The sequence below is a fragment of the Bos indicus genome, chromosome 20, assembly GCF_029378745.1.
Source record: "Bos indicus isolate NIAB-ARS_2022 breed Sahiwal x Tharparkar chromosome 20, NIAB-ARS_B.indTharparkar_mat_pri_1.0, whole genome shotgun sequence".
In the NCBI taxonomy this organism is placed as follows: Eukaryota; Metazoa; Chordata; class Mammalia; order Artiodactyla; family Bovidae; genus Bos; species Bos indicus.
This window is the reverse complement of record NC_091779.1, coordinates 5,539,417-5,554,354: the sequence shown is the minus strand read 5'-3', so window position 1 is coordinate 5,554,354 and position 14,938 is coordinate 5,539,417. Positions and strand designations below refer to the sequence as shown.

At 36.5% G+C, this 14,938-nt stretch overlaps 1 protein-coding gene and 1 pseudogene across 3 annotated transcripts in view; one reads left to right on the top strand and one right to left on the bottom strand.

Moving 5' to 3' along the window:
- The window catches only part of CPEB4 (cytoplasmic polyadenylation element binding protein 4), a 72,519-nt gene that overhangs the window by 39,659 nt on the left and 17,922 nt on the right, over window positions 1–14,938 (bottom strand). For all 3 annotated transcript variants that reach the window (XM_019982802.2, XM_019982803.2, XM_019982804.2), the window contains exon 2: window positions 9,379–9,460. In XM_019982802.2, coding sequence (XP_019838361.1) covers window positions 9,379–9,460 — 82 coding nt within the window. The remainder of the gene's footprint in view (window positions 1–9,378; window positions 9,461–14,938) is intronic.
- LOC109574830 (2-iminobutanoate/2-iminopropanoate deaminase pseudogene) lies at window positions 10,329–11,196 on the top strand (annotated as a pseudogene).

Here is a 14,938-nt window from a genome sequence, read left to right as displayed (position 1 = left end):
TGCGCTTCAGTGCTGGTTCTCAAGAATTAAAAAAGGTTCCTCTAATTGGTTGATTCCTCCTTCTCTTTCCCAAAGTACAGCAACTGGCATCAGCTCAACCGGATACCAAAGAGATTATGGAACTACTTTCCGTTCAGAGTTTCACTAATGTTCTTAATTTAATGGTTACCAGGTAATAAGCAGAATAAAAAAGAGCCCTGCTTTTAGAACGGAGTGCACTGATGTGGGACTGAGCTCAGACTAAGTCTGTCAGACAAATCAGACAAAATAATGAAGCCCAGAGGCAGCCAGGCCATCTCCATACCTGACTTGAAAAGTAGTAACTAGTTTAAAAGTGAAAGAGGAAAGTGAAAGAGGAGAGTGAAAAAGTTGGCTTAAAACTCAACATTCAGAAAACTAAGATCATGGCATCCGGTCTCATCACTTCATGGCAAATAAATGGGGAAACAGTGGAAACAGTGACAGACTATTTTTAGTGTGGCTCCAAAATCACTGCAGATGGTGACTGAGGCCATGAAATTAAAAGATGCTTGCTCCTTGGAAGAAAAGCTATGACCAACCTAGACAGCATATTAGAAAACAGAGACATTACTTTGCCAACAAAGGTCTGTCTCAAGGCTATGGTTTTTCCAATAGTCATGTATGAATGTGAGAGTTGGACCATAAAGAAAGCTGAGCGCCAAAGAATTGATGCTTTTGAACTGTGGTGTTGGAGAAGACTCTTGAGAGTCACTTGGACTGCAAGGAGATCCAACCAGTCCATCCTAAAGGAGATCAGTCCTGAATATTCATTGGAAGGACAGATGCTGAAGCTGAAACTCCAATATTTTGGCCACCTGATGTGAAGAACTGACTCATTTGAAAAGATCCTGAAGCTGGGAAAGGTTGAAAGCAGGAGGAGCAGGGGACAACAGAGGATGAGATGGTGGGATGGCATCACCGACTCAATGGACATGAGTTTGAATAAACTCCGGGAATCAGTGATGGACAGGGAGGCCTGGCGTGCTGCAGTCCATGGGGTTGCAGAGCCGGACACTACTGAGCGACTGAACGTAACTGAACTAGTTTAAAACTAGTTTAAAGTTACTCCTTTTGCAAATTTTTACTGCAGAACAGCAACAAGTTCATCAACGCTTTTCTCTTTTCCTTCTTTTAAATTTGGTAGTGAGGAGAGTGGCAACATGAGGGGAAACAATAAGGATCAGCAAATAAAGAAATTCACAAATCAGGTATACACAACTGATAAATGAATCAACTGCCTACAATATTTAGGTTGAGATTCCATACGTGTCAGGAAGAAATTCCAACGTGGCACAGTTGTGCAACTGTTCTGCTTCCTGTTGTTAAATTGAATGCAAAGAGAATCTCGGATATTTTTATGAGAGCTATGATTCAAGTGGCATGGCCTCCCCTCCCTCAATGTCAGCAAATAACATATTCTAGGATTATATAACAGCATTAAGGAAAGTCTTAAACCTTCACAGACAACTCACCATTGTATTACTCCATAATCAAAAGGGCTTTCATTATGCAGATTTATAGCATAGGGCTGTTCTAGTAGCTATCAGGAAATGAAATAGCAAGTCACCTCTCTATAGAATTTTACCATATAGAAGGAAAAAATAGAAAAATAATAAGTGATACTATCAAAAGGTACAATATACTATTGTTAATTTAGACATGGTGCATGAACAAAATGGATCTCTATAAATGTTCTGGACCTCCTTCTACTTTTTATACTGTAGGGAGATCCCTAATATTTTGACAATGACAACCTGCTGACAAAGTCTGAAAACCTTACTACTTAAATGCTATTCAGATTTCACTTCTGAATGGAAAATAATATTATTATCTGTCCATATTGTAATATCTATATTTATTACGTTGTACATAGACGGAGGAGCCTGGTAGGCTACAGTCCATGGGGTCGCAAAGAGTCAGACACGACTGAGCACTTACTTACAAAATACTTAATGTGAAAATGTACAAGATTTTAGAAAAGCACTCATAAATTTGCTACCTGATTGCTGCTTGGGTTTTGATATGGTATTTCTAACTGTAAATTGTCACATATATTTATTTCTTTACCAATTTATCAAGAAATTTACCAATTTCTTTACCAATAAATACTACCGATGTTTATTTCTTTACCAATCCCTGCCCTGAATGTGAGTCTAACAAAAGTAAATCACAACAGTCATAAAATATGTAAGCTTTAATACAGCTGCAAAGAAAAGAAAAAGCTGTATGAGTTAAAAGCATCTTTAGAAACAGTTAGGCTTTTTAACCTTTTAAATAACATAAAAAGTTTACTGTCACTTTCCCCTCTGGCCCCCTTTACCCTCACTTCTCATCCAGGTAAAAACAGAGTTACAATAATGTTTTAAGATGCCTACTCAATTTTCCTGGACTCAAATAAGATTCTTTGTGTTCAGTATTCAGGATTAAGATATGGAGACTGCTTGAGTAATTATGGACCGATCATGGATGACATAAGACAAATTCCCCTTTTGTGACAACTACTTATATGATTTTCAGAACAAATAAGAACAAGGGTCAATATTTCATCACCAACACGTGGAGGGCAAAGGATCACTACTTTGTATTTACCAGCACATGTTATATAAAAAGTCCAGCAGATGAGAATCTGGCCAAGGAACAAGGGGCATTTAGTATGAACCAGGTTGGTTTCAGTTCAGAGCTTAGAATAAGGAAGACTTCAGTCTCAGGCTACCATCACATCAGTGTTCACAGACATCCCATTCTGTTCTCCCAGGCATTTCCCTTTCCCCTCCTTCCCTTGAAAATTTTAAAACAAAACAAACCTGAAACAACAGCAATCCTCCAACCTGGAAAAGTACAGTCACACAGTTTGAAACCCACACCTTTGTAAACTCTGCCTACACAGTGCTATGAGGAATCAAAAGAATCCTGAGCAACAGTGAACCAGAAAGGAGTGGGTCTGAAGTCAGAACTCAGCCTGCACCAGCGACAGACAGACAATCATGGTCCACCACTCTAGTCCCCTCCTTCCTCACAAAGGAAGTTACCTCAACGCAGAAGCCCAGGTCCCATACTTCAGCACAACTAAGCAAAAGAAAAAGACTGTTTAGGATGTTCCATTTCAGCAGTCAGGAACGGGAGGGTGTGGAAGGAAAGGAAATCACTTCACTTCTCAACAGCCACACGCAAAGTTCATTATGCCACACGCAAAGTTCATTATAACCAAGTTTATAAACTGCACTCTCTGCTGTGTGCCTTACTCCATTACTCATGAGGCTTCTAAGAGTAAGGAATTTTCTCCTCCCTAGAGCCCTCCACTACTCACTCCCCTGCTACGCTGCTTTGAATCATTTGGTATCATCCAAACAGAGCAAGAAAGAACCAGCCAGGTTTGCAGGGCAGCTGCCTGGAAGACTCTTGAGTCTTCAAGGCTTGTACTATTTAAAGATGCTCCAATTCACCAGAAGACATTTGATACCACACAGTGGTAATTTGCTAGGAAAGAGAAATTTGACTATGAATCCAAACATAATTTAGTTGCTTTGCATTATCCGTGTCTTCTCTATGGTACTTTGTATCAAGGACCATTAAATATCCCTTGAAGAAAAATGTCCACCTAATCCTTTAAAAATGTGACTGGGGATTGGGTTGCATAGTAGTACATAGCTGTCTTTCCACAAATTGCCACTGATTTAAACAGAAAAAGATGAAATACTATAAGAAATTATATCCCTACACCACTATTTCAAATAAATCATTTTAATAGTATAGCAATAGAAATTACTTTGTAAAAGTCCCTTTCATATTTAAAACTATGTACTCTGAAACTCACATTTATAACTGAATATAAAATTTAGTCCTATTTTCAGAAACTCTGATGAAAGGTTCTAGAGCTTTCTCAGTGTACATAAAGTCATATACAATATCTGTTCAAAACATCTGTATCAGTATATAACACCTGTTCTTGAAAATACAGAACTACGTGACTGCAATTTTACGTATAGGAATATGAAAAGAACTGCTGATCCAAGGAAAATTTAAGGTTTTCTGGTTATTATTTATGATATCTTTTTAAAGTAGACTAACGTTACTCCTTCCACTGTTGTAGAGATACAGAATTTAAGTAATTATTCCAACAGTCACTCTCTCTCTCACAGTGACACAGAAAATCTTACTCAAAATTAGCAAAACTGGCTTTGTGTACTAAACTTTCAACTGATTTTCATGATTTTCTCCTAGAGAGATTATTATAAATGGCTTTTCTTAGCAACAAAGAAAAGAGGCACAGATGGAATCATCACTTGCGCACTCGTTTAAGCATTTGTTTCAAACAAATTCACACATATGAAAAATAGTTGGGGAAGAGCCCTCTAATTTAATGTGCAGATAAAGAAAAAAATTCCCAAAAGTTATTTTAAAATGCAAGGTCACAATACCTTAAGCAGTCAGGAATTAAATACATAGCATTTGGGGGATAGGTCCAGCTCTTCAAATAAGTTCTTATTAAATGAAAACATGAAGCACGTAAGGCACGAAGGTTTAACTGTACAACACACTCCCACACTTACTCAACATACGCAATAGGTTTCTTGGGCACCATGGGAATATGTAAAAGACTGGCACTTTAAACAACTTGCATTTCTGAATTCGATCATCATTGCCCACATGCAAATTAAGTATTTTAAAATGCCTGAAACTCAGAGAGACTGGTTTAGATAACACTGAGCTCCCCCTTCCAAAACCTGGAAGCAAGATGCATTCTATAACAACATGAAGAGTAAAAGACTCTAATTTCATAATATATTGAGGAAAATTAAAACAGTATTCTGATTATAACTTAATTAATATCTGAAGAACAACTATATAATGTTTTGACAATTTACAGATTGCCTTTGTTCACTCAATAATTTTGCTGTTTCATTAGGCTTTCCAATGAAATGAAGCAAATTGGATATTAAGTTGTTTTAATATATAGGATTTAAAACACTCAACCACTAATATGAAACTATGGATTGTTCAACTGTGTGATATCTGGTAATTTTATTTGTGATAATTTGTCTCTTTATTCCAGTGCTGTCTCCCTCTGATTCCATTCCATAAACTGGTTTATGCATATATTCCTTTATTCCATTCATATACAGAAAAGAAAAAAAAAAAAAGGCCCCTTAATTTTTAGAGGACTCTTCTACGTATACTGAAAATAATACCACTTCATGAATCTTTATTTCACTGTGTCCAAGCTATGCTTGAGAGACTGAAAGCAGATGCACTGGCACGTGATTTTAATCTATTTCATGCTGCTCCATTTCTAAACAGTAAGTACCAATTTCACAGGCAAGAGAAAACACAAATAGCACTAAGATACAATATTTCCCAAGGAAACATCTCAGCATCTACAACGGTAAAAGATTTTCCTGTTCAGGTGAAGGAATTACTTGATAAGCCTAATAATTATTGTAGCAATGCACAAGCTGCCATCTCGGAGATAACTCAAAAATTGGTGTACAGCACAGGCTCTTAGCTTATGAGACTGGGTGTACAACGAGGAAAATGAAATCGGTCTCCAGGGAAGAACTGTTACAGATTGTCACTGGTGTTAGTTATGGAGAAGGCAATACATAATTTCATGGGTAAAAATAACATACAGACATGCCAGCTGATCAGTGAAAGGACCTAGAGATAAGGCAGAGGGAGGACCTTTTCCTCTCAAAGAGGTAAACCTCTGTACATGGAGAAGATGATAAGAAGCCTTAAAATTCTTAGAAAAACTATTTTTAAATAAACCATAAAATTAAAAAAAAAACAATGTAAATTATGAAATGAAAGCTAGCTATTCCATTTGCACATTTCTTTTATCTTTTTAAAGGCTGCTAAACAAGCCAACTGGAATCAACAGCATATTCATAAAAAACTGAAAAATTATATTTGAAAGTTGAAAGTTTTGAGACATAGACATATTAACATCTTGTCTGTTGATGGCAAAAATAAAATTTTGAACCCACTTTATTAAGGGAGTTTCTTTTCCCCCCCAAAAATAAGCAAATTTAATTTTTATGTAAATAAATAATACAGCCTTACAAATTCATTCAGTTGACAGATCTTGTATCAATTTAGGCTCTATTATTTAAACATATACACACAAACCACATTTCTATGTGGGATTGCAAATGAAAATAAAAATAAATGAAGTCATTCAACATACATTTTATAAAATCATTTTAAAATAAAATGAACCCAAATATAAAATCTGCCTCCACATGATAGTTTTTTAAAAATAATTTTCAAATTAATTCTTTTAATTGCATCTTTATACCACTTTTCTGAAAGCCATATTGTTCTATACTAATCTCACAGAAATAATGCCTATTTTCTGTTTACTCTATTTCTAAGGAAGCAGAGCACATGAAGAGGCCACTTATTCAAAATGGATAGGCATTATTACTTTAAAAGGAGAGAGGAGAGTCTGACAAGAAATAAAGTATTCCCATGAGCAAAACTGCATTACAATGGACTACAATGGTACAAAGTTCATCATCTTGGTTTTAAAAAAAAAAAAAAGCATAACTACTGTCTGACATTTTAGGACCATGAACTCATCTATGAAGTACTTACTGCTCTTAAAAGGAAAAAATACACAAATTCATTTAATATGCTTAAGTCACCTTGGCACCTTATATTGAAACTGGTTTTCTCATTTGATAAGCATGAAAACAGACAAATAGATGTTTAGCAATAAAAATCAATACCATGTATTGAGTGTTTTCTCAATGAACTGGGCAGTATGCTGGATTTTATAGACACATCATATCATACCACAAATTAGTGGCAGAATGGCAATTTAAATCCCAGTCCATCTGACTTGAAAACCCATGGTCTTTCATTCTGGCATATTTCCTCTTATAAATCACAATTTTACAAAATCTTTGTGTTCCCATATTAGGTCAATCAGGTTTAATTCTGTCACCAGACTTATCTTTTAATTATCTCTAGAAAATTAGTCTAGGTAATTATTTAGGTAAATATTGGTAAGAAGAAATTAAAAAGGGAATATGGTGACTCAGATAGTAAAGATTACCTGCCTGCAGTGGAGAAGACCCATGTTCAATCCCTGGATCAGGAAGATCTCCTCAGAAGGGAATGGCTAACCACTCCAGTATTCTTGCCTGGAGAATCACATGGACAGAGAAGCCTGGTGGGCTGCAGTCCATGAGGTAGGTGGCAGAGAGTCAGACATGACTGAGCGACTAACACTTTCTTTTCATACAATAAAGGCAGAAGTTTATACAATAAGCCACTTAGTGAACTAGAAAAGAAAAAATAAATCTGAGTTGTCCTGACTATATCTGATAAACCAAGCAAATGTTGTTAATCCTATTGGAAAAATGTGTACAAACTCTTATAAAAATACTAGAGGCTTACTTCTTAGAAGTGAAGTGAAGGTCACTCAGTCGTGTCTGACTCTTTGCGACCCCATGGACTATACAGTCCATGGAATTTTCCAGGCCAGAACACCGGAGTGGGTATTCTGAAAGGAATACTGGAGCCTTTCTCTTCTCTAGGGGATCTTCCCAGCCCAGGGATGAAACTCAGGTCTCCCACATTACAGGTGTATTCTTTACCAGGTAAGCCACAAGGGAAGCCCTACTTCTTAGAAGCATGACATAATAAAGGGTTTATGACTGCTGCCATTTGTAAATGGTTTTCTCTGATAAAAGACACAGGCACTTATCATGAAAATGAGTTCTAATTATTATCCCTAGTATCTACTACATAAGAGAAGAGGCTCTTAAAAGAAGTTGCTGATTAAATCAATATAAATCAATTAAGGAAACAACCACAGATTCACAGCAAGTTACAAGCAGTAGTACAGAGAGATTCTGTGAACCCTTCATTCAGTGTCCCCAATTGGGAACGTCTTATGTAACTATACTACAAAACCAGGAAAAGTGAGACTGTACAATCCACAAACTATATTCCTATTTCTCCTTTAGCTACTTCAAAGTGTGCAGTTTTTCTGGTGCCTCATTTTTCTGTTGGGAAAACAAAGGGTCAAAGAGGCTGAAAGACTAGCCAAAGTCAGAGTGCTAAGAAGTGACAAAATAAAAAGCCAATTCTGAAAGACCATCTTTCCTCAGAAACAAAGTATACAACCCCATTAGAAGCCATCAGAAGTCCATGAGGAATTCAGTAAAGACATTCAAAATAATCCTATTTCAAAATTTGTTCATCAGAGAGATACATATTTTTTCACGTATTAGTTTTCATCTTTCCAGACTTAAAAAAAATCCTCATTAAAAAATGTTCTGTTATAGGTCTGCTGAAAAACAGTTTTACTGCATCAGTAATATGGTAAACCAAACACAAAGAAAACTAGGCCAAGATAGTTACCACTTAAAGTCACACAGACTCCTTGCCACCTTTGATCCCAGTACAAAGCTGTCTTGGCAAAAAGCAGGCTCATAAACAGTGAATGAATGAACAACTTAAGTGACAGGACCAAATATACCAAACAACCCAAATGTTTTTAAAAACAAACAGGAAAACTCTGCAGTATAGTAAAATGAGATTTTTTGCAGAAAAATATTATTTTGTGGGGTAGTTTTCATAACATCAGAGATAGAATGGCCCTTAAAGAACACCTAATCTGGTCATTCTCATCTCTGGCTACACATGAACATCACCTGAGATATTAAAAAAAATCATAAGCTTCACCCCACACCTGGAATGGGGCCCAGGCATCTGTGTTTTTCAAGTTCCCCATTATTAAGTCCCTTATTATAAGAGTGGTTCTAAGTACTTTATTAAAAATGAAGAAATTGAGGCCTAGTCAAACTGCAATATCTTATTCAGTACAAGAATTTATACCAGAATCCAAGTGGGAATAGCATGACTTTTTTAACATAATATATAAAAAGGATTTCAAGAACTACAAAGCTTCGTTTTAACTTTGAAACTGTTGGCAATTAAAAAAAAAAATGTGAAACTAGGCCGAAAGCTCTATCAACATTTGAACTCTTCCTAGTGTATGGTTATTGTCATTGGTGAGCAGACATACAGGTGAGCAATACTAAGCAGGTTTTGCCCGAAAGATTAAAAAAAAATGAGAAGTATGGTTCCCATCTTTCCAGTTAACTGCCCTCCCTTAGCAATCAGTACTCTTGTAGTTCCCTTAATTGGTACTGTAAAGGGCTTACAGTGGATGTCTATCAAGTAAGTTTGATTTTTGAACAAAATGAGATACATGTATAAAATAGATGGAACTGGATACAAAATGTGAACCTATAATATTTGCCATATTGCTCATCAAGTTACTCAGATAATAATACACATTTTACACTATTTACTAAAATCAAACAGTTATATTTGGAAAATTACCTTTAATTGAATCATTTTCAGCTCTCATTATGTCAATGAGTGAACTCTCCAATGAGTGCATGTCAAAAGTCCTGGGGCGATCCTGTAAACACAAACAGCCACAAACCACTTTTAAAATAGCATATAATTATAAAAGAAAATAATAAGCTGCATCTGATGAGACACAGATCAAAAAGCAGGAATTTTCTTCCCTCTCCATGTAAGGCACATTATTACTACATTTTATTTTTAACACTTGCAAAATATCAAAATCACAAGTACCCAGGGCTCAGCAAAGACTGACTTGATTTCCAATAATAATTTTCAATAAAAGCATTACTTTCAAAAACAAAGCAAAAACTAATTTCCATATGGTTAAGAATATTAAACATATATAAAAACAGAATTCATAATCTTTTTCTGTCACTTAAGATTTCAGTAATGTGGCAAAGCTTCCCAAACTTGTTTCAGCAGTATTCTGTTAAGGTGACATCTACATGTTCTATTCAGAATAGCTATATTTACTTATAAGCCAAGATCTGAAAATAGTCATCAAATGTCTACAAGACCACTAAGTAGCAAAGTAGTCTTGATTTTTCTGCCATTAGAATAAAAGGAAGACAGGATATGGAGAACACTGCTGGTCTCAACCCTGGCTTAACAGAATGGACTTCATGAATGGGTGAGGAATCTGAAAATACACAACCATGCTGATGCTGCGGCATTCTTCAGGGTATTAGACATCATTAAAACCAAAGTTTAGCTCGACAGTGAAAAGGAAATGAAAACATTTTCAAATTAAATACTAAAGGGAAAGCAGTGTAATACCTGTTTCTGACCCACCTTGAGAATAAATATATACTTACAAAGACCACAGCAAGGTTATTAAAGAAAAGGGGGAGGTGAAGAGCGAGCGAGAACCGAGTTCTGTGTAGTTGTTTCCAAGGGGCAGCAAGGGGGAAGGGTTAACCATGTTGTCTTTGGTCAGAAAGATAATCAGCACCACGAAAGCCCCCGCGGCCACTGGTCCCTACAGTCAGGCTGTGTTAGTCGACAGGACCATTTACATTTCAGCACAGCTAGGCATGGACCCTGCAAGTGGACAGCTTGTGCCAGGAGGGGTGGCAGAAGAGGCTGAACAGGCTCTTACAAACATAGGTGAAATTCTGAAAGCAGCAGGCTATGACTTCACGAATGTGGTAAAAGCAACTGTTTTGCTGGCTGACATAAATGACTTCAGTACTGTCAACGATGTCTACAAACTATATTTTCAGAGTAGTTTTCCTGCAAGAGCTGCTTACCAGGTTGTTGCTTTGCCCAAAGGAGGCTGTGTTGAGACCGAAGCAATAGCTGTGCAAGGACCTCTCACGACAGCATCGCTCTAAGTGGGCCAAGTGTTATTTAGTCTGGAAATTTAATAGTATTTTTAAACTAATGGCTTAATCCTTGTTGGAAAGTGTAAGATTGAAATATCTAGAAATATGGAAATACCATATAATAAGGGAAACAACATGAAGATTAATGATGAATCTAGTTACTAATGTTACAAATTATACTTCTATAACACTTGTATTGCTGGATGTGGGAAAACAGACATGCCTTACTGAGTTAACTCAGAAGAATAAAAGTAGAGAAATAACATAGGAAAGATGAGCACACCTAATTCAACTAAACCCTATTAATTTAATGACGTGAAGTATTTTATTATGTCAGATATGTGATTTTTGCTTGAATAAAATTAAAGCATTTAAATTTGAATGGCAGAGATAAAGGAGAAGAAACGGGACCAAATTTTATATAGATAAAATTTTTCTAGTGGAAATAGTATGCAGATTTTCCTTGGTGTGATTCCATTTACTGATTTTTTTTTAACAGTTTAATGTATGCATTAAATTACGTTACCTAAATAAAAGTGAAGAAACCAAAAAAAAATAAAGAAAGAAAGAAAAGGGGGCTTCCAAAGGAATTTCAGAAGCGTGATTTCAGAACTCTCTCTTCAATGATATTTTTCTCTCATTACTTTTTAATTCAAAGCTTTGGCTTTTTAAAAGAATTTGCCTAATTTTCTCCACCCCCCGCCCCTTTTCTTTCAGACTTGCTGGGCTCTCATTTTCCACATTTCAGCTAACTTAGAACTTTATGTTTGATAGAGTATGTCCTCCATCTTTCGATCATTCTGACATTTCTCCTCTGTCCTTCCCTAAGACTACTCACCCTGCTGCTAAGTCGCTTCAGTCATGTCTGACTCTGTGCGACCCCACAGACGGCAGCTGCACTCTTACTCTTCTTCCCTGAAACAGGGACCACTCCTTCTGACCCCACCCACCAAACAGATATCCAAAAATGTTCACTCTTATGGGTGGAACACAAACTTTTTTTTTTAAGTTCCACAACCTGAAGGGTCCAAGGGTAGTTATATTGGGATATCATCTATATTTAAAGTAGAGAATGTTATAGGTTTTTTCCCCTAGGACGGCATGGGATAAAGATGGGAAGGGGAGTAGATGTCTTAACATGTTCTTCTGCTCTAAACTAGTATGGCTCCTCCAGAATATCTTTCCCACTTTTCCTCCTGATTCTTTCCTCATTGTCCTCATCTTCTCAATATGGTCAATAGAGAGAGGCAAGAGGACAGGTGGCCAGAATGAGAATTTCTAAGAGTAAATGTTCACAAAAAGGAGAAACTCTTCTGTTTTTATCCTTCCTCATCTCAAGCACTGAATTAAATCAAAACTTTAATGCGTATTCTTTTGGAAGTCAAGTGGATTTGAGGCATAACTGGAGAAAGAAGTTAAGAACAAATTCCACTATCTCATTCTGCAGTCACTGGATCTGTCCTCCCTTCAACAATCTAAAATCCACACTCAAAATCAGGCCAGCCACTATCTCTATTTCCACAACAAAGCCAGTCTTGGAGACACTAATGCTCAGAGTCTTCACTTGCCTCTGTCCTCTGACTGTGGGTTTCCCAAGGGTAGGAAGTATGTCTTACATCAAATGTTCCCCATGTGTACAATTCCCAAAGGGTGATGGTATGTTGAGATGTTCATCTCCTCAACACACAGGACTGTCCATAGGGCCTGGTGTGGCAGGAACTCCCTGGCAGATGATTTCTGCTTCTGTATTTTCATTTTCTATGTATGCCATGATGTGAAACAGGCTGAAAAGCCTTGTTCCACGTATCTGTATCACTGTACCTCACACAGGGTCTGGCAGCTTAGGAAGCACACACGTTTCCTCAATTGATGAATGAAGGCGTTTCTTTGAGTAATTTTTATTAAGTGTTGAAAGCATTTTTTCTCTCCTATTTCCTTATCTTGAGGTTTGTTTTTTAAATCCCCTTTCAGAGCTGGGCGGGGTGGGGGGTAGTTAAGCAAAATGAAACTGTGATGGCTATGGGGGAGATGTAAGAGGAGACCTCAGCCTGTTTTTTTAATGCAACTACAGTAGTGAGCAGCCTGTGAATTTTCAGGACTTGCGTTTTGCCAGTCACGGAATGACAAAAGCACCCAAGAGAATGAGTTGGTAAAAAAAAAAATCAGTGTTTTTGTTTGGTTTGTTTTATGACAGCTGCTTCTGGTAAGTAAAGAAGCATCCTTTTCACCTAGAGGTTTCCAAATGTAGTGGAATTCAGCAAAGCCACTTCATACCGCCTTGCCCCAGGACTCTCCAGACTATTGTCTAAAACATAAAGGTTTTTGCTAAACTAACCACCACTGACTTATGATTGGTAGAGTACATTAAAACTAAAACCCTAAATGAATATCTAAATTTTCAGTAGTGCTTGGTGGAATTAAAAAACAAAAAACTCTCTATCCTTTTTATACTTTTACTAGTTTTCATTTGTCACAATATAAATCTGATAAATAAACACCAATATACAAACTCTGACTCTCAGATGCAATGTGTTAAGAAGAATTTTCAGGCTCTGAATGGATTTAGAAGAAAACAGTGTCTCAAAAGACACGTATGTGTAAATGCAAGATACAAGTCCCACTGGCACAAGTACCACATTTTTGCCAACCCTGGTCTAATATGTTCGCTCTCTTTGTAGGTCAGTGGGTAAACAATCTACCTGCAATGCAGGAGGCCTGGGTTCGATTCCCTGGGTGGTAAAGATCCCCTGGAGAAGAAAATGGCAACCCATTCCAGTATTCTTGCCTAATATGTCTAACACGTACTTCTCCCCACAATTCAATCTTATTTGAAATTATAATTATTACAACTACTTTACATTTATATAACACTTTGTTTCTTATGATGCTATAGTAATTCAAGCCACATATTTTGCCAAGCAAATGTTCTGTTCTCAGGCAGGGTCCAAAGTTTATCATTTTTGATTACTCTCTCACTGATTTTTTTCTATTTTAAATACCCAATTTTACCAAAAGGACTAAAGTGTAAACATCTGTGCCATTAAGAAGTAGATGGAAGGGGACAGACACAAATAAACCCAAGAAATAAGAGCAAACAATGCTGGTTTTTCTGCCCAAAAACCAGGGTGTCAAATCAAGAGTGTTCTGATTTCTATGTTTCATCCTTTGATTTTGCCTTTTTGGCTTACTAATTAACCCAAACATCATAATCATTTATTTATTTTCTAGAATTCATTTCCCAGAAAGTAAACTAACTATAAAATAGAAATTCTGTTAAGTAATAGCTCTTCTTAATTTAACTTGAGATGGTGACCAAAATATGAACATCAGCCTAAATCCGCGGAGCATTCGACATTAGGAAGTGTGACATGTCATGTGAGCTTGAGCACTTTCATCCTCTAGACCTCATTCCTGATCTGAAATAGGAAAGAGTCTAATTAAACCTCTAAGGTTCCTTTCCCAACAACAAAATACATCTGTATTTTAGCTTTCCCATATCCTAAAACAGTCTGTGCTCTTTAAAGATTTGCAGTTTAAATTATAATGAGTTTGGCAGGAATCTAAGATGTGAACGAGGATGACTGATGAAAGTTTATAACTTCTTGCCCACAAAAAGGTGGGAGTTAATTAACCTTATTAATAAGAAAACGAACTCTTGTAAGTCTTAAAAGGACAGTCACTATGTTTTCATTATGCTATACATAATGCAAAATAACAAGCTTTATCAAAAAAGAAAAAAAAACAATTTGTTAAAGGGGGAATGTCCTGATTTCCAATAAAAGCTCAAACAAAACAAAAACACTGACAACTCTATTTGCTTCAACCCACCACTGCCAGTTTATCTTGGCAGCCCACAGAGAAAAGCAGATATAGTCTTTATTGAGAATCTACTAAGTATCTGACAATATTCTAGGTAGTTTTTAAATACTGTCATTAGTAATCTTCAAACCTCCTTATAATTTAGATTGTATTATTCTCAATTTTGGAGAAGGAAATGGCAACCCACTTCAGTATTCTTGCCTGGAGAATCCCATGGACAGGAGTCTGAGGGGCTACAATCTATGGGGTCACAAAAGAGTCGGACACAACTGAGCAATTAAACAACAATTCTCAATTTAATGATAAAAACTAAGACCAGGGAAAAACACAGTTTACTGCACAGATAGATTACTGCTTAGTTCAGCAGCTTAGTCTGGATTCAAGAG